We start from the raw sequence: 22066 nt of genomic DNA, 5'->3' as shown, positions 1-22066 counted from the left end.
CAATACAAAACCAAGATCATTATGTTAATAGCGGGACCCTGGGCAAGTCACTTAACCCCCATTGTCTAGGCCTCACATCTCTTCAGCCTTGGAACCAATCCACATTGATTCTAAGATGGAAGGTAAGGGTTAAAAAAAAAAAAAGGCCGCCAGACGGGCTCCTGTGGCCCGGGCCCCCCACCATCACCCTGTTTCTGCCCCGACCAGGTATGTTCCACAGTCAGGGACAGACGCCTTCAGGTGGCGCGAGAGTGCACCTTTGGGACACGAGAACGCATGCGCGGGGTCGGAGTGGAAGTGAGGCTCGGATGGGCTTAGGTCCTAACGGTGACGTCACGGCGCCGTGACCAATAACGGAAGCGCGCGGCCTGTTCGAATGGGTTTGGTGTCTGGCGAGGCTGTCTCTTCTCCCTGAATCCTTTTTCTTTTTGGTTTCCCAGCGGCTTTGGTCGATCCGTAGAAATCGAGGCGCTCGACTCCCCTCACTATCCCCCGACGGACCATGTGGCGGGTGAGGAGCCTCGGCTCTCCGGCTACGCCACAGCGGGTGAGCCGGGCCGGGCTTCCGTTAGCTCCCTTCTTCCCGGGGTGGGGGGCGGAGCGGGGAGGGGGCGGTATGTGTTTTTGTGTGTGAGAGAGAGGGGAGGGGCGCCGTTTTGCTCGGTGAAGGAACTTAGGTGCGGGAGTGTAGACTAGAAGTCCCTCGAGGGCCTACGCCGAGCATTCTTTCCGCTCCTACGAAAACACGCTGCTGTTCCATCCTCCCCCGACCCCTCTCTGGGAGGCAAGTGCTGTTATCATCCCGATTAGGTCGAGGATCACGCAACCTAGTCTGTATCGGAGGCGGTAGTCTCAGTGCAACCCGAGCCCCAGCCTAGGTCTAGTGCTCTGTCCCTTGCACCGCCTGGACGGATCATAGGTAACTGGAGAGTGAGGAAAGCCTGGTTTTTGTTTTTTTAATCCCCAGCGCTTAGCCAGGTGCCTGGAACACAACACAGTAAGCGCTGAGGGTACTCCTGACGTAACCCACTTTGCCGGGTTGCTGAGAGAAAAAATCTTAAAGCTACTTCTAAACTGGAGTATGAGACTATGCATTTGAAAGGGCAGCGAGGTGGCCAAATGGATAGAAAATCAGGCTCGGTAATAAGAGGTTCTGGGTTCAAATGTGACCCCAGGCCACCTAGCTGTGACCCTGGTCAAGTCACTTAACTCCCAACTGCCTAACACTTACCGTTTCTCTTTGGAACATATTGATTCTAAGACAACGTTTTTTTTTTTAAACCCTGAGAGGAAACTGAGGCAGAAGGTTTAATGACTTATTAATGTTTTTAGTTACAGAAAATAATTTTATTCACTGGCACAATAGTCTGATAAGCAGGAAATACAAAAGAACACTAGCTTTCTGAAGTGCCATCAAATATTATCAACAGTAATAGGAGGCAGCTATTTGTCTCGGTGGACCTTTCTTCTGCCTTGGAACCAATCAATACACAGTATTTCCAAGATAGAACAGAAATATTTTTTTAAAAAATTCATTTTCCCAAAGCTTCTTTGTTGATATGTTGGTTGAATTTATTGCAAGGTCCACAGTAGTGATCTTTTCCTTCCCAAGCTTAGATCTTAGTTCTTTCATACACTATCAGATGGCAAACGACTTGATTTACAATTTATGGAATAATAAGCCTTTCTATAAATTTTTAACTGTATATTATATCCTCTGAGAACATGGGTCAGTCAGGCATCTTTCTCATGGGGAAGGGTTAATCTTTTTCTAGTTGCCTTTGGAAAATTGAACCTGAGTTTTATTTTTATACATTTTAAATACACCATTGTCTCTTTTACTGTTCTAAAAGCTTACCTTAAGACTGGTATTGTTTAGGTGTTAATTGTTCTAAATGTGTTCTTCCCATTGACTTAACTTTTAGATTGGCAGATGTCAAAAGTGCCTTTACATAAATAGCCATAGCTTTCTTTATGCTTATTTCTGTCTTGTTTGCAGAATACCAAGATTTTTCCCTTTTGGAAATAAAAAAAATTAAATTAAAATTTCCCTTTCTTTCTTTCTTACTTTCTTTTCTGAAAAAAAAAATCCTTACCTTCCATTTTGGAATACTGATTCTAAGGGCTAAGCAATGGGGGTTTAAGTGACTTATTTGCCCAAGGTCACATAGCTAGGAAGTATCTAAGATCAGATTTGAACCAAAGTGTCTCTAGGCCTGGCCCGCAATCCAGATCTACCTAGCTGCCCCCAATCTTTCCTTTTTATTTATTTCCTTATTCTGTGTTAATTATTCTTTATTAATTTATTTAAAAACTTTTATCTTCTGTCTTAGAATCAATATTAAGTATTGGATCCAAGTCAGAAGAGTAACAAAAGGCTAGGTCATTGGAGTTAAATGACTTGTCCAGTGTCACACAGCTAGTACATGTTTGAGACCAGATTTGATAGGTATTTTCAAGTGTTGCCTTTATCCTTTTGTTCAATTTGATTTCCAAATTCTAGCTCAAAGCTCTTGGTCACTATTTTTCCTGGGTGTGTACTAAGATTTTTATACTTTAAAAGTCCAAAGGACATTTCAGTATCATATGATAGTTTTTCTATGAGAAAAAATTGTTTAGTTTATTTTTCAGCAGAATAATGTAACTTTATAATCATCCACGTTACATCAAATGATTAAGATGTTTTGGTACAATTCCTTTTTTGACTTGGAAGCTAGATATTGTGATTTCTTTTTGATAAGAGATATTAATGATAAGATTAGGGAAAACCATAATAGATAATCTTCCACAAAGATGCCATATTTTATGTCAATGGACAGAAGGAATCCTTGACATTGTGATAGTGGTATATTTTAAATAGAAAACAATTTGCCATATACACATCAAATGGTCCAGTGTTCTCACTATGGTTGAGACTAGTTATATATTTGTAATGAATGTGGAACTGAGTCAAAGATTGCAATAATTAATAAAGATAATATAAATGTTAGTGTGTTTTGGGATGACTTTAAATAAGAAGTTGTTTTTACTCCTGGAACTTTTTGGCACACCTTTTTTTTTCTTTAGCAAGTATATTGGCTACTAAGTATTATTTTAAGTATTCATAGACTACATTATTATTCTTTTGGTTTATTTTTACATTATTCTAATAAATATTTATATACTTTTTGAAGATACAAGCTGTGAATGCTTTTTTAAAAATAAACTTGTATTAATCTACATTTGTTGGTGTCACTGGTATTCTCATTTTGATAAATTTGAAAATTTGATAAAGGTTATCCATATTCAGTCATGCAAAACAGAGTATGTAAAATCTTATTAATAAATGAATATAAAGCAAAACAACTTGAGATTTTACCTAATATGGAGCAAATTGGTGAAGATGACCAAAGATGGGTATAGCTAGTGTTGGAGGTTGATAGAAAAGCAAAAGATAATGTTGGTGGAACTGCATATTGGTCCCAATTATTCTAGGATGCAGTCTGGAATTATGCAAAGAAAATGGCTAAAATGTCTATACTCTTTGATCCATAGACTATTCACCAAGGAGGTAAAAACAAAACAAACCAAAACCCCCATATATGACAAACTATTAACACAGCATTGTTTGTTTGTTTTTTTAGTTTAAAAAGTTAGTTTCTCTCAACCTCCTCTTCCCTATTATGAAAAACAAAACTCTTATAACAAATATACAGTCAAGTAAAACTATCCCAAAAAATACACATCCCAGTTTGTATCCCATGTCCATTACTTCTTTTATAGGGGTTGGGCAGCATGTCTCATTTTTAGTCTTCTAGAATTCTTGGTGATTGCATTGATCAGAGTTTCTAAGTCTTTCAAAGCTGTTCTTCTTTACAATATTGTTGTTGCTGTATAAGTTGTTCTGATTTTGCTCACCTCACACTATCGTTTCATACAAGCTATCCAGGTCTCTCTGAAACCATCCCCTTCATCATTTGTTATACTCAGTAATATTCTAGTACATCCATGTTGTTCAACCATTCTTCAATTGATGGGCACCCACCTAGTTTCCAGGTCTTTTCCACCCCAAAAAGAGATGATAGCTTTTAAAAAAATATACTGTTTTTGTAGTAGTAAAAAGCTGGAAGCAAAGTAGACAACCTCTCTATTGGATAATAGCTATACAAGTTTTGGAATGTGAATATTACTGTGCTATTAGAAATGATAAATATGATTAATATACTTGCAAAGTGAAATAAACAGAACCAGGAAAACAATACACACATGGATAGCAAAACAATCTAAATTGAATATTGCAAAATTTTAATGACCGAGTTAGGCCCCAAGAAATAATTATGAGAAGGCACTTTGTTCTGGGCCAGGCCTGTCAAAGTATTTTTTACTTTTTAGATGAGAAAGAATTGAGATACTCCAAGTCTATCTAATACTTAGCAAAGGGGAATTTACTTAATCATAAGATTAAAAGGAAATTCAACAAGGATATGGTTTTGGTTCCATTGAGTTCCAGATTCTCTTCCTTCACCATTTGCCAGAGTAGAACTTTTGGAGCTTTTAAGTGAAGATTTTTTCCTTTTTTTAAAATCCATACTTTCTGTCTTAATATCAATTCTTTTTTTTTTTAAACCCTTGCTTCATATTTTAGAATTGCTACTAAGTATCAGTTTCAAGGCAGAAGATTAGTATCAGTTGTAATGTGTCTAGCCTAACCAAGAAAGATAAGGCAAAGCCGAGGGGCATCCGGAGCTGTCCTTTCTGCCAAGCTAGGAATGAAATCTAGGCATGCTCAGATAGCTGAGGGACTTTGGACAATTCCTTTGCATTTCACTTTTAATATACATATTTGTTGTTTCCATTTAGGATTACCTTAGTCTCTGAATAGGTCTATATTTGTCTTACTGATTATAGCTCTTTATTGTGTTATGTTCTGTCAATGATAGTTATAAAATTTCTACCTTAAGGGAAAAAATCATATAAGTTTTGTAAAGCTGTCCTCTGATGCAGACAAATAGACATATTCAGTTATTGCCAAAGACCTAGTATATCTAGTTTTTTAAATATTTCATTTAGATATTTAATTTTTTTTGTTACATTTTTACCAGATTTGTCCAGATCAGAAGAAGGCAGGTTGAAGTCACCAATTATTATTGTATCTACATTGTCTAAGATATCTTTCTGTTACTTAGATGCTTTATTATCAAGTGCATATGTTTGTTGTTTGGTCATTTCAATCGTGTTCTACTCTTCATGACCCCATTTGGGGTTTTCTTGGCAGAGAGACTGGAGTGGTTTGCCATTTCCTTCTCTAACTCATTTAACAGATGAGGAACTAAGGCAAACAAGTTACTTTTCTGGGGTTATACAGCTGACAGGTATCTGAGGCTAGATTTGAAGTTAGGAAGATGGGTCTTCTTAAAGGGCCTGGCACTCTATCCACTGTGCCACTAGCTGCCCCAGTTCATATATATATATACACACATATGATATTACTATTGCCTTTTTAAAAACTTTTATTTCAGTTAACAAGCATTTTCTACTCCCATTAGAAAAAAAAGGAAAAAATACTCAACAAATATGTCATAGCTAAGAAAATATTTTAATTTGCCATTTTCAAGAAATGTATGTCTTAATCTACAGCTTGAGACAGCTCTCTGTAAGGAAGTGAGTAGCATGCATCACCATTCATCTTCTGGAATCATAGTTGGTCATTGCACTAATTAGAATTCTTAAGTCTTTCAAAGATGTTCATCTTTACACTGTTCATATCGTATAAATGTTCTCCTGGTCCAGCTCACTTCATTCTGAAATAGCTTTCCCAAGTTTCTTTTAAACTATCTTTTTCCAGTTTCAATTGGTCATAGACCAATATCAACATACCATGAACCAAAATAAGACACTTGATTTAGACATAGAGTGATATGATAAGCAAATTATTGGAACATGGAAGAAATTACCTGCCATATCTATAGATAGGTGAAGAATTCATGGCTAAAAAAAAAAAACTTCATAAGAGGTAAAATGGATATTTTTGATTATGTCAAGTTTAAGTTTTTGCATAAAACAATGAAACTAAAATTAGGGGGGAAGCTGGAAACTGGGGTAGGGTGTCTTTGGAGCAAGATTCTTTGCTAAAGGTTTCATTTCTCAAGTAAATAAGGAGCTGAGCCACATTTATAAGAAGAGCCATTCCCCAACTGATAAATTGTCAAGAGATATGAAGAGGTAGTTTTCAGAGGAAGAAAACTAAAGGTACTAATAGCCATATGAAAAATATTCTAAATTGTTAAATAATTAGTGAAATGCAAATTAAAGCAACTCTGAGATACCACTTCCTATTCATCAGATTGGCTAAGATTATAGAAAATGAAAATGACAGATGCTTGAGGGGATGTAGAGGAAAAAAAAGATATACCAATGCACTGATGGTAGAGCTGTGACCTAAACAAACTATTCTAGAGAATAATTTGGAATATGCTCCAAAAGCTATTATACTATACCTACCCTTTAATCCAGCAATGCCATTAAGTCTATACCCCAAGATACATGTACAAAAGTATTTGTAACAGCTCTTTTGTGGTGACAGAGAATTGGAAATTGAGGGGATATACATCAATTGAGAAATGGCCAAATAAGTTATGGTCATAAATTTGATAGAACATTATTGTACCATAAGAAATTAAATGGATATTTCAGAAAAATTTGAGAAGACCTGTATGAACTGAAGCAAAGTGAAGTGAGCAGGACCAGGAGAACATTGTATATAGTAACAACAATAATGTAAAGATAATCAACTGTGAAAGACCGTTCTGATCAATACAGTGATCTATTTCAAATGAGTACAATTCCAAAGGACTCATGATGAAAAATGTGTATTTGGGGTTTGTTCTGATCTTTTTTTTTTAACACAACTAATGGCATGACTTCATATTGATAATGAGTTTTGTATTTCTTGCCTTCTCAGGTTGGGGAAGGGAGAGAATCTAGAACTGAAGAAATTGAATTTTAAAATCTCTCCCACTCCCATCCCCTTACCTTCTATCTTAGTATCAATTCTAAGACAGAAGAGTGACAAGGGCTAGGCAATTCCTGTTAAGTGACTTGCCTAGGGTCAGTCATAAGGTTAGCAAGTGTCTGAGGCCAGATTTAAACCCAAGACCTCCTGACTCCAGGCCCAGGGTTCTATCCACTGTGTTGCGTGGCCCTCCCCCTCCTCCTCTAATTATTTCTTATGCTGAAATAATATTCTATTACATTTGTATTCCATAATATGTTTAGGCATTCCCCAAATGATGGGTGCCCCTTTTGTTTCCATTTTTTTGTTATCAAAAGAATCTTTAGAAATATTTTCATACATGAGTCTTTCTTTGATCTCTTTGAGGATATAGGCCTAGTAGTGGTATTACCAGGTCAAAAGTATGGAATTGAGTGAATTTTAGAGTCTAATTCCAAATTGCTTTCCAGAATAGCTGATTCAATTCACAACTTTACATGCATTAATGTGCCTGTTTTTCAGTAGCTCCTCCAAAATTTGTCATTTTCCTTTTCTGTCATCTTTGCCAAATTGATGGCAGTTGTTTATATTTCTTTCATTATTAGTGATAAAATAAAGCTGTTGATCATTTGGATTTATTCTTTTGAAAACTTGCCTGTTTATATCTTTTTTATATTTTCTTGATCTCTGCTACTGTTGAACATAATGTAGTTTAGTTTACTCTTTGTCTCTCTTGACCAGATATGTTTTTACTGTTGCTTTGTCTGAGATCATGATTATCTTTCCCTTTTTAAAAATTCTGCTGAGAACATAATAAATTCTACTCCAACTCCTCACTTTAACTTTATGAATCTTGAAGTTTTAAGTATTTCTTATATGCAGTTGATTGTTCAGTTTTTTTTCTTAAATTTTTTTCTTTTATTTTAATAATACTTTCCACATAAATATTCTGAAGTCATATGATCCAAATTGTCTCCCTTCTTTCCATCCCCCTTCCAGAGTTGACAATTCAGACTGGGTTACACATGTGTTATGCAAAACATTTCCATATTCATTTTTATAAGTGAATAATCTTAAAAAAACCAAAACCCTAAAACCTATACCCAAATAAACAAGTAATAAATCATATGCTTCCATCTTCAACAGTTCTTTCTCTGGAGGTAGATAGCATTCTTTTTCATAAATCCCTCAGAATTTTTCTGGATTATTGTATTGTTGTTAGTAGCTAATTTTACTACATTTGATCTTTCCACAATATTGCTATAACTATGTTCAATGTTTTCCCTGGTTCTGCTTATTTCACTCTGGATCAGTTCAGGTAGATCTTTCCAGCTCTTTCTGAAATGGTCTTTTTCATCATTTCTTATAACACAGTAGTATTCTATCACCACCATATACCATAATTTGTTCAGCCATCCCCCCAATTTAGGGATATCCCCTTAGTTTCTAATTCTTTGCCACCACAAAAGGAGCAGCTATAAATAGTTTTGTACAAATAGGTCCTTTACCATTTTTTTTTTAGCTCTTTGAATATAGAACTAGTAGTGGTGTTACTAGATCAAAGGGTATGCATTTTTTTTTTATAACCCTTTGGGCATAATTCCAAATTGCCCTCCAGAATAGTTGGATCAGTTCACAATTCCACCAGCAATGCATTAGTGTCCCAATTCAGTTTTATTTTCTAATCCATTCTGCTACCCTACATCCCATTTATGATTGTTTTTCTTTCCACCAAATCCTATCAACATTATTTCTTTTTTAAAAATCAGCTCTACATATGCATAATTTGGGATATTAGGAATGATGCAACACCAATATCCTTCTAGCCTAGTCCCAAAATCCCTGGGTCCTGTATTTTATATTTCCCATATCCTTCTTTTTGGAAAATTATCAACCGTGCTGTCAGCTTTACTTTTATTTTGAAATTCTCTTGCCCTGTAAATCTTTCTTCATTGTTCTGGCTTTTTTCTAAAGGGATTTCTTTCCTTTCCCCTCCTTTTTTTTTTTTTAAAGTTTGGTCTATTTGGTGTCCCATTTTGATGGGGATGGGGAGAAAACTGGGTTTATATATAGCTTTCCACATGGCCATCTTCCTAGAAATCTCTTTCTACATCTGTGTAATGATGAGGTTGACTTGAATGATTGCTAAAATACCTTCTGGCTCGATCTAAAATTTGGAAAGTGGGTTTGTAAGTCAGCCTAAGGGGCCCTGTACTTATTCCTTCTCTCCAACATCTCTATCTCAGGGAAAGTCAGATAATCGCCCTCCTCTCCAGGAACTCTTCTTACAACCAAATGCAGTTCCCAGCCCTGGGAAAGTCACCTTGGCAAGTTCCAAGAAGAGTCCCATGTTATATCGGTCATGGCCACAGGTAAGATTCACTTGTCTAGCTCTAGGTGGGACACGTGTGTGTGTGTGTGTGTGTGTGTGTGTGTGTGTGTGTGTGTGTGTGTGTGTGTGTGTGTGTGTGTGTGTGGCCTGAGCACCCAGGGGAGCAGTGGACTAGGACAAGGAGACCATAATCAATAAAGGTAGTGATATCTGTGAAGTCTTAGCATACATCCTTAGAGACTTCCATACTTCTGCTTAGCTGTTGATTTCTACCACCTCCTCCCCAACTCAGCCTTTACTGAGCTACTGCAAAATAGCACTGGCTAAAGAGAGACATTTTCTCTCCCTCTACTCATTTTAAAATGGAGGCCCTAGCTGACAGTGATATTAAAAACAGGTTACATGAGTAAGGAAGAATGGTGACAGAGTACCAAAGTAATTTGTGGCCTTGGTAGAAGAAGATAGAATTCTTCACTAAAAGAACTATAGCAAGTACATCATAGGCTGTCTGGTTTGCTGTCTGACATTTTGTAAGATAGAAAAGAAGTAGGGAGTACCCAGCGGGAACTGAAGTCCTAGGAGAGCAGTGATAGGATTTAACCACAGTCATATAATTAGCATCAGAATTGGGACTAGAATTTAGGTCTCCTATCTCCTGACCTAGGGGGCTTTCCACCTGTTTTTGCTGTCTCCTGATACAGCAGGCTACACAGGTTAACACAGCTTTGTTCTTTGTACCATGGCTGTATCTAAATTGCTGAATAGTCGTTCCCTGTAGTCTCATTTGTCATGAAAAGAGATCAGCCTAGCTCTTCACAATGAAACAGAGCTAGCCAAAACCCTGCTTGGCATAGTGCCCTTTTGCCTACATGGATTAGCACCCCTGAATTGAACAGAGGATGCAAGGAACTTGCCCAGACAGTGCCTCTTTGCTTTATGTTTAAAGCTCAGGGAGATGCCTGTGTTAATAAAGTGACCTTTGTTTGCCAATTCCTTGACTTTTTCCTTCCTAATAGCCTGAGGACAGCAGCATCCCACCTGCACTGGAATTTTCTAAAACCACCTGGACAGATTTTCCTTCAGAACTGCCATATGTGCCTTTGAAGGAGCTTAAGACTTCCCTGGTTGACACAGAAGAACACTGTTTGGATCTGGTCCCCCAAACCAGTTCTACTCCCAGAACCTCTGAAGGAGTAGAGGCCCCATTGAATAATGTTGTGGTAAAAACCTTGGTCCCTTCTCCTTCCCAAGAAAGATCTGGCCAAGAACTGCAGTCAAATAGTCCACTTGAGATGGTCTTGGGTACTAAGACAGAGGCAAACATCTTTCTCAACCTCTCTCCAAGTCTGACAGATACAGTGACCACCGGCAGCCCTGTAGATGGTATTGCCAAGCCAGTGAGAGCCATCTCACAGCATGCCCCATCACATCTTTTCATAGAGGGCTCCCCCAGTCATTGTTCTGAGCAGCATCACCCAGAGGAAAACTCTATAGACAGTGGGACAAATGCTGTCCCTAAGGCCTCTGTACCTCTGACAAGCAACTCTCTGCTGCCTTCTTGTATGCAACAATTTCCCACTTCATCTGTCTCAGGGGTCAGTCACCCTGCCAGCCTTTCAGACCTTGGATTAGGAAGCGCAGCACTCACTGTAGAAGGAGGGCAACTGAAACCTTCCCACCCATCAGAGGAAGTCCAGCTGGCAGGAGGCTCATCACTCCCTACTCAAATTCCAACAAAAACTGTGGCTCCAGTGGAAGACTTTAGTCAAAATCATAGCCCCAGTACTGGATCATGGAAGTCCCCACTTGCATGGTTAGATAAAGGTGTGAATACTTCAGCTATGCTGGAAAGTCTACGCCAGAGCTTCTCCCTTCCTACTTTAATGCTAGATATTGGGACCAGCATTACCCCTGTCTCTTCAAGCCCTGCTACCCCAGCCTTGCTAGAAAAGAGTACCAACACATCTCAAGAAGGGAAGGCCAACACAAAAGACAATGCCTCTGAGACAGATTCCTTACTTTGGTGGTAAGTGCTTTTGCACCCTTGTATCCTTAGCCCAATCTTAGCCTTTTTCCTTTCTACCTCTCCCCATATCTCATACTCTTACCTTTTTATGTAGCCAACCTCCAGATATGAGTGCCTTGTCTAGACGTGACCTGGAAGATCATCTGCTTAGCTCCCTCATTGTTCTGGAGGCCCTCTCACGGCAGCTTCGGGATCAGCAGAATAGTGGGGCTACCTCTCACCCCAAAGCCCAGGATAGTTGCACTCAGACTGACATCTTTCTCAATGGGGTAAGAGGGTCTGTTCCCAAATGTAGAAAACCCAGTGACACTGTAAGGCAAAGGAGCAGGGGAGCAGGTGTATCAAATGTTATCTTACCTATAGAGTATTTAGGAGGACTATATAAGAATGGTGTGTCCACATCCTTCTTCAGCCTGCCCTCACTCTCCTCATACCCTTCCTAATGCCACAAATAATAACTAGAAGGTAGAGCCAGGTAGAATTAAGGGGAGGATAGTGGCTGTGAAGAAATTAGAGGTGGCACACTTGAACATACTTTAAAAAAAACAAAACATTATTTAATTAGTCAATTTAGAATATTTTCCTTGGTTACAGGAGTCATGTTCTTTCTCTCCCCTCCCCTCCCTCCATCCCCTCCTATAGCTGACGCACAATTCCACTAGGTTTTACATGTGACCTTGAACAAAATCTATTTCCATATTATTCATATTTGCACTAAGATGATCATTTAGAGTCTACATCCCCAATCATATCCCCATCGACCTATGTGATCAAGCAGTTGTTTTTCTTCTGTGTTTCTGCTCCCACAGTTCTTCCTCTGAATGTGAATAATGTTCTTTCTCATAAATCCCTCAGAATTGTTCTGGATCATTGCATTGCTGCTAGTAGAGAAGTCCATTACATTCAATTGTACCACAGTGTATCCGACTCTGTGTACGATGTTTTCCTGGCTCTGCTCCTTTCGCTCTGCATCACTTCCTGGAGGTTGTTCCAGTCTCCATGGAATCCCCCCACTTTATTATTCCTTTTAGCACAATAGTATTCCATCACCAACATATATCACAATTTGTCCAGCCATTCCCCAATTGAAGTGCATCCCCTCGTTTTCCAATTTTTTGCCACCACAAAGAGCGCAGCTATGAATATTCTTGTACAAGTCTTTTTCCTTATTATCTCTTTGGGGTACAAACCCAGCAGTGCTCTGACTGGATCAAAGGGCAGACAGTCTTTTAGTGCCCTTTGGGCATATTGAACATACTTTAGAGATTGCAGCTAAGGAAGTATAGACCTTTTAGCATAGGGAAAGAAATGTTTGGAAAATAGGAAGGATTCAATTAGCTTTGTCCTTAATGCCCTAACCTCCTGTGTCTGAATCCCCCAGCATTGCATAGCCATTCAGATGCTGAGTAGAGACATTTGCTGCTAGCTGTGAGAGAGGACAGCCTGTCTTTCCTGCTTTTAAACACCAAACCTGTTTGGGTTGAAAATGTCATATGCCTGTAACTTTTCCTTCATCTGCCCAAGAAATTTCTTAGAGCTTTAGGGGGATCATATCTTGGGTAGCTTATCCATTCTCCTTTGTCATTCCTTCACCTCATTCCCTATTCCCAAACATTCCTCAGTATCCTCCTTAGCCCAGTCTGCCTGGTCTTTTGGGAGACCACTGAAGCAGAATGAGATGAGAGGTGGAGTGACAAGTGGCATCCTCACTCTATGCCACTAATCTGATCACCGGCCTGGCTGCCCCTAGCATCTCTCTCTCTCTCTCTTTCTCTCTCTCTCTCTCTCTCTCTCTCACACTTTCTATCCCCTTCCCCCCATCATCCTTTCTCTTTCTGCCTGGAGCACATGGGATAATCCATGACTCTCAGCATATCAGTGAGAGAGAGCTGTCTCATTTAGGGAAGAAATGGAAGCCTAAGAGACCCCAGGGGTACTCAGTAGCTTTTAGAGTGAACCCCAGGAGGCCTGGGAGAGATGTGACAAAGCTGCCTTAAATCCAAACTGCTGAAACATCATGACTCAGCATAACTCCCAGCCACAGCCCTATCCTAGGGCATAGCTTCATTTCTGCACCAGTGAACTCTAACCCCCACCAATTTTCCCAGACCTCTAAAGGAATTCAGCCCTTAAGACCACCCTCCTCTCTCACAAACATAGAAATTTTACCCTAATCCTGTTTCTTCCTCCCTCCCCCCCTTTTCCTGCCCCCCACTTTGCCCAAACTTTTGTGGGAGGTTATAGGCTCTAAGGCTCATCTGTCACCTTTATAGTTCTTCCAGGGTGGGAAAGGGCCTGAAAGACCAAGGGTTGGTAACATCTTGACAGGAGGAACATACAACCTCTGATAGTTCCTCTCTAGGTGGCAGATGAACTCCAGCACCTGCAGAAGAGTCGGGATGCTCGTCAGGAGCTAGTACAGGCCAAGAATGTCATGGTAGGTACTGGGGCTGGTCTTTTGTCATGTGTTCTGGGGCTTTCTGTTTTGAATACTTGGGGAAGGTGAAGGAAGAAGGAGTCCAGTTTCCTGGTAGCTCAGTGGCATAGTAGATAGAGCACTGGGCTTGGAGTTAAGCAGACTAGAGTTCCAATCTGATCTCAGGACACTTCCTAACTGTGACCCTGGGCAAGTCACTTAACCTCCATCTGCCTCTGTTTCTTCAAATGTGAATAACACCTCCCTCATAAGGCTGATGTGAAGATCAAATAGGCTAATATTTATAAGGTGCTTGGCAGAGTGCCTGGTGCATACTAAGTGCTATATAAATGATTGTTTCCTTTCCCTGGGTGACTCACATGTCAATCTCTGACTGGCTACATTAGTTAGCCATAGTGACCTTTCTCCCTCATTTCAGGGCATTCCATCTAGGATAAATAGCATACTTCTCTAGTGACTTTCTTGGTCAGGTGGGATGTGGGGAATTTGGGGATGGCCTAGCTGAACTGTGATTCCATATGTCCCTTGTAGCAATCATGGACTCTGGAGTCCCAGGAGCTCTTACACTTGCTAAACCAAAGCCTCCTAACCCTAAAGGAGGACTGGATAGCAGCAGATCAGGAGGTGAGTGCTTTGTGAATGGTCATAGAGGCTCTTGGAAGCAAAAGGAAAGAGAAGACAGAAAGAGCTCCTAATTCTCATTTCACAGCACCAGCGAACAGAATCCTTAGTCTCTCATTGCTGGGAGGTGCTGAAGACAGCCAGGACAAAGCTCCAGAACCTTTTGGAAGAAAAGGATGAAGCAAGGAGCCGGGAAGAAATAGCCCTTAGAGGCAGAAATGCAGTAAGGTGCTAGGGTTCACTCCTGAGTACAGCAGAGGCTGCTCAGCCAGCTCCACCTAACCTGATACATGCTAGGGCTTCTGAAGAAGCTTCCTGTCCAGAGGATGTGAGAGCAGGCTGCTGTGGGGGAAGGGGAGAGAGGCCGACATGGCCTCAACCACCAGAAGGCAGATCAGGCTGCCTTTTCAGGGGAGATGGTTAAGGTCTTTTCTGTGCTGTTTCCATCTCTTGACAGGCAGAGACAATATTGGAAGCCTTCTGTGCACATTTCAGTCAGCGAATCAGCCAGCTCCAGCAGGATTTGGAGTCACAGCTGGAACTCCGTGATCTTCTGAGGAAGACCCAAACTCAGCAGGTAATCTGGGTGGGGAGACAGTGAGAGGCCAGGCAGTGCCTCAATACTGAGGGAGAAACCTTGTACCAAATAGTCTGTTTTTCTCACATGCTAATTCATTCTGTCGCATTCTGTGGAGACTGGTCCTTTCCCTAGAGAGTAAGGGATTTGTTGTTTTCCACCTGTAGATGTCTCTACACTTGGAACAGAAGGAAGTGACACAGCAAGCAACACAGCTTGCTTCCATCTTACAGGAGGACTGGAGTACAATGCAGCTAGATGTGAGTGGGTCCAGCTTCACTGGGATCCTTCTTCTCCTAATCCTTTTCTGGTACCTTGTCCCTCTGACTGGCACTTTCTGTCTCCTGGCAGTATACAATGTGGACAGCCATGCTCGGTCAGGCCCAGCAGTTAATGGAACCTTTGATAACCAAGAGTCAGAAGGCTTTGCAGGAGCAAGATGTAGCCAGTGAAAAGGAGGAACAGGTATAAAGCAGAGGGGATTTTCAGTCCCAGTCCCTGCTGAATCTGTCCCTCCCTCTGTTGGTGGTTTCCCCAGTCAACAATTTCATCAATATTTCACCATAGGATTGTTTCCCCTTTTATATTGTGAATTGGAGAATAAGTAGTTAACCTGTAGGACTGACTAACATTTTCTGTAGTTTTATATTTGAAATCACCTGTAGGGCCTGGCCAAATATGGAAGATTGTACAACATATCTGGCCATAGGGGTCAGAACCCTTGCCCTATGTCAATGTTTGTTCCAGTGCTCTCCCCCTACCTCTGTAATTGCCCTGGAGTTCAGCCATAAACTTGTATCTTTCCCTGTTTCTTCCCAGGAGCAAAATGGCTTACTGTTTTGTACTAGGCCCTGGGACCCTTGGCCCAGGAAGAATTGTGAAATTAAATGCTGTCCTCCTAGGTTTCCTGGCAGCTGGACCAGGTTTCTGCTCAGTTAGAGGATTCAAAGGCCCGAATTGAACAGCTAGAACTGGAAAACAAACGACTGGCAGCAGGTATAGACACCACTACTAAAGGCTGGGCCAAAGTTTGTACCAAGGGCCACAGACCTGTCCTAGTCTGTTATGGGGACCTGTTCTAAAGTGTGACTTTCTAAACTCCGTCTTCTTGAACCTCTCACTTTGTTACTTTGCTGCTTCCCAGAAACCAGCAGCTGGCCCTACTTTAGGAAGCATCAGTGCTGGGGTTTCACAGGGGGATTACTGGACGAACTTTGGTTTAGATTTGCAGTTGCAGCTGCAGAGCCTGGCTGACACTGAGGGTCATCTAGAGAAGCTCCAGGACCAATATGACCATTGTGCCCGAGATCTGGCCTCACGAGATGAAGCCCTTGCTGAGCTCACCTTGAGTAGAGATGAACAAGTTGCCTGGTGAGTCCCTATAGGGGTTGGGAAGCCTTGGGGTTTGTCAGCCAAACAATGGAAGGCTGAAGGGAAGCCTTTGATAGGTGGCAGGAAGCAGAAGCAACCTTGAAGTCAGCTCAGCTGGAGCTACAAGAACAACGGGCAGCCCTCCTGGAGGAGGTTCGAGAACTGAGGGAGACTTTAGAGGTAAGTGCTATGGTTAATGTCAAGAAAAGCCTGGAGCTTTAACGACTGATTCTTCTCCAAACATCATTGTGCTGGGCTCTGTAGATTAATGGGACTAATGGTCAAAGGATATGAACAAGCAATTTTCAGATGAAATTATTGATATAGCTATCAATAATCATGTAAAAAAATGTTCTAAGTCACTCTTGATTAGAGAAATGCAAATTAAAACAACTCAGGTAACACCTCACACCTTCAGAATGGCTAATATGACAGTAAAAGAAAATAATAAATGTTGGAGGGGATTTGGCAAAATTGGGACACTAATACATTGCTGGTGGAGTTGTGAACTAATTCAACAATTCTGAAGGCAATTTGGAACTATGCCCAAAAGGCTACAAAACTATGCATACCCTTTGATTCTGTAATACCACTGCTAGGTCTGTATCCCGAAGAGATCATAAAAAAGGGGAAAGGACATATTTGTACACAAATAATTATAACAGCTCTTCTTGTGGTGGCAAAGAATTGGAAATTGAGAGGATGTCCATCAGTTGGGGAATGCCTGACAAATATATAGTGATATATCATAGTTTTATATGAGTACTCTCTTACAGTGATCAATATGGAAGTATTTTTTGCATGATAATGCATGTATTATCAATTTGCTTACCATGTCTGGGAGGGGAAAATGAAGAAAGAGAGGGAGATAGTTTGGATCTTATAATTTTGGGAAATGTATGTAGAAAGTTGTTATTTCATGTAATTGGGGAAATAAAATCTCTAAAAAATTAAATAAAACTTAAAAAAAAAAGATTAAATGGGGCTGAAAGAGGCTGTGTTAACCCTAGACTTTGAAACTTAATATTTTGCTTCTCAGTCCACCTCTCTCCTTTACCTCTTTCTTCTATCCTCCCAGTTTCTGGACCAAGAGAATCAGGTGGCCCACACAGAGTTGACTAGGTTGGAATCTCAGTTAAAGACCACTCTGTCAGCACTCCAGGAGCGCAATTTGCAGTGCGAGGATCTCAAAGACTCTGTGGATAGTCTTGAGTAATATCTCCCTTCACTCTCAAGTCTTTTCCTTTCTCAGAACTAGACTCGAACTTTAGTATTCCAAGGGGGCTTTGTCATCTCACCTAAAAGTTACTTGTCTGTTTTGGGATGGTCTATTGAGGAACATTGGGCTGCTTTCCCCATGGGGAAAATTCCCAGGAGGTGAGTCCTCCTGCTACTTGGCTGCCTTCTCCCATCCTCTGTACCCTCATCTAGGGCCAGGCTGGCTGACACAATAGCAGAAGCCCAGGAGCTGAAGAAGATGCACCAAAATTCCCCAGAGATGTCCATGCTTACTCAGAGCCTCCATAACCTGGTACTCTCACTCCGAACAACATTAAAGAAAGAGGTAGGACACTTACACCGTCTCCTTACCTCCAGTTCAATTTACATTTAATTGCCAGACTAATCTTTCTAATGGTATTTGGATCACCTGCTCAAACACCTTTCATGACTACATGATGCTTGTTGAGACTTCTTGGCTTGGGCTTTTACTTGGCTCCCATGTAATCTCCCTTTCTTCCTTAAAATGAATCCTCTGCTTCAGCTAGATGGGCATAGCATTGGCTTCCTGAATGTACCCTGGCACTCTTGCCTCCTTGCCTTTGCTTATGTGACTACCCCCCTTCCTTAGAAGCCTTTGTCCCTTCCCCCAAACTTGATAAATACTGCCCAACTTAAGACTGCCTCCTCCAAGGAGCTGTCCTTAACCATTCTAGTCCACAGTGATCTTTCCCTCTCTGTGCTCACAGTATTCCCCTTTGTGTTTGGCACTTGGTCACATAATGCCTTTTCTTGTGCTTTGTCTGGCCTCCTTAGCTAGTCTGTAAGCACCTTTGTCAAGAGTCATGTCTTATACTTCTTTATGTCCTGAACTGTACCTAGCACTAAATGTGCTGATAAAAAATGCCTAATTGATTGGTTCCCTGGTGCCATATCCCAGGTGAGTGAGCACCTCAAGAGCTTGGGGAAAACTGTTAGCCCCTGAGAGAGTCTGAGACTTACTGTTTCCTTTGGTTTTTGTCCACAGCCTGAGCTAGGGAGCCATCCTCTGAGCTCGGTACGGACCACTGCCCAGTGCCTCCATCCCAGTGATAACAGCTTCCTGGGCAGTGTCTTGAGAGCTATGGAAGGAGGTGAGGAAGCCCAAGTGAAGTTTTGGGTCTTGGTTAAACCATTGTGCTGTCCAGGGCTGAACATGACCGAAAAGGCTAGTCCTGACTGTTGCACTCTGATTGTTTTTCTCTTTCAGAGTTAGACCCTGACCTCAACTCTTTGCTCAGAAGTGACAGAAGTGCCTTTACTCAAGTGGAATCTAAAGCCTTCCTTTGGCCTGCAGGTCAGGGTGAGTTCTAGCTATTTAAATTCATCCATAAGAGAGCTGAGAGGCGTGGGAGGTTCCTGGGCTAGTCTCACTTGTGTCACTGTTTGCCCGGCACACTGTAGGCACTTTATCACTACTTGTGAAGTGGTGACATGAGATGCGTGCTCTTTCTGTGGATGCAGTTCCTTGTTCCCTGCATCCCCAATGGGTTCTGCTCAGGTGATGGTGCCCTTCCTCACCCTTTTCCTTTTCATATCACATATGTTCAATCCTTGGACTGTCTCAGTGGGGCTGTACTTAAGCATCCTCCTCACTTCTGGCAGTATGAAAAGGGAAGGAAGTGACCCATGTCCCACTCACCTTAGCATGATAATCTTCCCTCTGTGGGTTCCATTTTCCCAGAGGTCCACCACACTGAGAAGAGTCTGGAAGAGCTGACTTGTCTGATGCAGGAGGCTCAGAGCCTGTGCTCTCAACTTCAGGACTCAAAAGAAAAAGCTGTTGGGGCTTTGCAACAAGAAATGTGAGAAAGATCCAGGCACTGGTGGGAACTGGGAGGGGCTGGGGGTGGTGAAGGTAGGGGGTTGGGAGGGGGTGGCAATCCTTTCACCCAGTTCTCCCAGAAGTCTGAGTCTCTGTGCACATCCCAATCACTCTCTTACATCCTCCTCCCTCTTACAATAAGTGCACAGTGCCAAACTCTTTTCAACAGATGCAGTTTACAGGTCAAACTGCAGGCCCAGGAGGAACAGCATCAGGAGGCCCTGAAGATTCAAGAGGCAGAGGTGAAGAAGCTCAGCCAAGCCCTGTGTGTGCGCAATAAGGTGAGGGAGAGGCCCAGAACTGGGGCAGCCCAGAACTGGGACAGACAGATAGGCCCAAGGGGACCCATAGCTCCTCTAGGATTCTGGTTGGGTGGGGATTTTCTAGCTACTGCCCTACTTCTGCCCTGCCAAGGGTTAGAGGGATGAAGTTTGCCAACTTTGGTATCTTCTTTTCCATGTGGACCCAGGAAAAAAGAGGTCTCAACCTAGCAAAAGTCATAGAGTTGTATGAGTACTGAGGTGTTCTGACACTACTTAGGAAGAAGGTAGAGAATGTAGCTGAAATTGTGCTACTGGACATCACCATAGAATTAGCAGGGCCATGTTTTCTCGAAGGTATGAGAAGAGGTCAACTCTCCTATGGCCTGATCGAAACTTTCCCTGCCCTCTCTCCCCCACAGAGTGAGAAGGAACTCCAGGAGGTGATACAGCAGCAGGACAAGAAGATCCTAGAACAAATAGATAAGATTGGAGAATTCACAGTATGTTTCCTCTGGTCCCTGACCCCCTGCCCTCCATAGCAGCGCTGGGATCCACTTCTGTCCTGTATCCTTCTATTTGAGGCAAAAGGAGACTGTCTACCTGAGACTAAGAGTGTGATTGACTTTTACTCTCATCCCTAGAGCCTTCGAGAAGAGGTAACTCAGCTCACTAGATTGTTACAGCGGTCAGAGACTGAAGCCAAAGTGCTCCAAGAGGCTCTGGCATGCCAGCAGAATCCGAATAGTGAGCCCATGGACACTGCTTGGATTCAGGAGAAAGTGTGGCTATGCCAGGAGGTAGATTATGGGTAGTGGGCCTCAAAGGTCTCAGCAGACTTGCCATTTAGTATTGGGAATGAAACATACAGTTCAATGTGATTTAAAACAAAACATTATTCTATAGGTTGATAAACTGAGGCGATTACTTCTTGAGATGGAAAACGAGAAGGCAGCACTCTTGGTCAAATCCCAGAGCCATGTAAGTTGTATGGGTGAGCTCCCCCTTCCTGCTTGCTACTTGATAAGCCCCTGAGTTTGTTGCCAGGACATTTTTCCTCCATTTGTCCCACATACTTTGGATTAGTCTCTCAAATCTCCTTCCCCTGGGATGAGGGTTAATGTTCTCTTTTACCCTGGTAGAGGAACATTTTGGAAGAAAATCTGAGGTGTTCAGAAAAGGAACTGGAGAAGCTAGATGACCTCTTTGAACAGATCCATGAGGTAAGGGGGGAGGGGGGATGGAATGGAAAAAATAGTGCACTTTATGTGCCAAGCCCTGTACGAAATGAATGACATACAAATAGGAAGGTGAGACCATCTCTGCTCTCAAGAGTTCCTATTTTAATTGAGAGAAAAAACACATAAAGGAGAATCCTGCCACAGAATGGATGGAAAGGCCCAATGAAAAACACAATAAGGCTCAATTAGGATGAGATATGATGATCACAGCAGTGAAAATTATGGTCAGTGGTAGTTTTGATCATCTTTCCTTTTTCTAGATTAGATAATTTTTAAAAATCCTTCTCTTTGGTCTCAATATCGATACTAAGTATCAGTTTCAAGGGAAAAAAAAAGCAAGTAAGGGCTAGGCAGTTTGGGTTAAGTGATTTGCCCAGAGTCACCTAGCCAGGAAGTGTCTGAGACCATATTTGAACCCAAGTCCTTCCAAATTTAGGCCTGGCTTCCTATCCACTGAGCCACCTAGCTGCCCCTCTCTCATTAGATATCATAAATTTTAGTAATTTAAAGTTTTGCTTCAAGCAATACTTCTTAATCTGGGGTCCCCGAGGAGTCTGTGTACTTGATGGGGGCAAAATTGCATCTTTATTCGTATTCCTATGTATTTTATTTTATGCATTTAAAAGCTTTATTCTGAGAAAAGCCTCACCCAAGTTCCAAAGGCTCCATGAACCAAAAAAGGGCCCTTTCCCCTTCCATTGGTGTTGGGGCTCTTCACAGAAAAAAAGAAGAGAGAGGGGGAAGGGCTTTTGAGCCAATAGCAGCCATTTAAACTGAAGTAGATGTCTTCCCTTTTTCTTCTCTCTAGGCTTTGTTGAACATTCCTGAGGTTGTGAGCGGATGCAAGGAGTTGCAAAAAGTGATGCAATTACTGAGATAACTAACATAAAGTAATGAGAGGTTGGACCTGTTTTTTGGGATCCAGAGAAGAGAGGAGGAAAAGATGCTGTGGAGAAGACAGCAATTTGTATCTATTTAAATGTATTTAAAGTTTGAATAAATTTATTTAGGACAAATTGTCCTCCTTATGGGAATGTTGACTGAGTTTTCAAAGATTGTCAGTGACCTGTAAACTAGCAGGTCCTACTAATCTGGAAAGATTTTAATATCACACTCAAAGTGGACTGTATACAGGTCACATTAAATATA

General features: G+C 41.5%; 1 protein-coding gene across 2 annotated transcripts; it reads left to right on the top strand.

The window, feature by feature from the left end:
• The first annotated feature begins 331 nt into the window (after positions 1-331).
• On the top strand, positions 332-22066 carry SPAG5 (sperm associated antigen 5). Of its 2 annotated transcripts, none has more exons than XM_007485596.3 (24): positions 332-511; positions 9217-9342; positions 10319-11328; positions 11423-11597; positions 13691-13765; positions 14297-14389; positions 14475-14609; positions 14844-14963; positions 15131-15223; positions 15315-15428; positions 15866-15959; positions 16187-16334; positions 16412-16514; positions 17413-17546; positions 17766-17898; positions 18580-18685; positions 18802-18894; positions 19276-19396; positions 19586-19697; positions 20099-20179; positions 20321-20476; positions 20583-20657; positions 20819-20899; positions 21726-22066. In XM_007485596.3, exons 1-24 carry the CDS (start codon positions 503-505, stop codon positions 21795-21797), a joined length of 3459 nt encoding a protein of 1152 aa, XP_007485658.1. In that variant the 5' UTR covers positions 332-502; the 3' UTR covers positions 21798-22066. The 2 variants fall into 2 exon arrangements, with proteins under 2 accessions (XP_007485658.1, XP_007485657.1); XM_007485595.3 differs by having other exon boundaries at positions 332-547.

The sequence above is a fragment of the Monodelphis domestica genome, chromosome 2 (genome assembly GCF_027887165.1).
Source record: "Monodelphis domestica isolate mMonDom1 chromosome 2, mMonDom1.pri, whole genome shotgun sequence".
NCBI classification, from domain to species: Eukaryota; Metazoa; Chordata; class Mammalia; order Didelphimorphia; family Didelphidae; genus Monodelphis; species Monodelphis domestica.
Note: the sequence above shows the minus strand (reverse complement) of the source record. Positions and strands in the feature narration are given on the sequence as shown.

Coding starts and splice junctions, on each gene's coding strand:
- SPAG5 (XM_007485595.3), top strand. CDS start 503: ATGTGGCGGGTGAGGAGCCTCGGCTCTCCGGCTACGCCACAGCGG. Junction 9,343..10,318: donor TATATCGGTCATGGCCACAG/GTAAGATTCACT, acceptor CCTTCCTAATAG/CCTGAGGACAGCAGCATCCC. Junction 14,964..15,130: donor GGAAGACCCAAACTCAGCAG/GTAATCTGGGTG, acceptor TTCCACCTGTAG/ATGTCTCTACACTTGGAACA.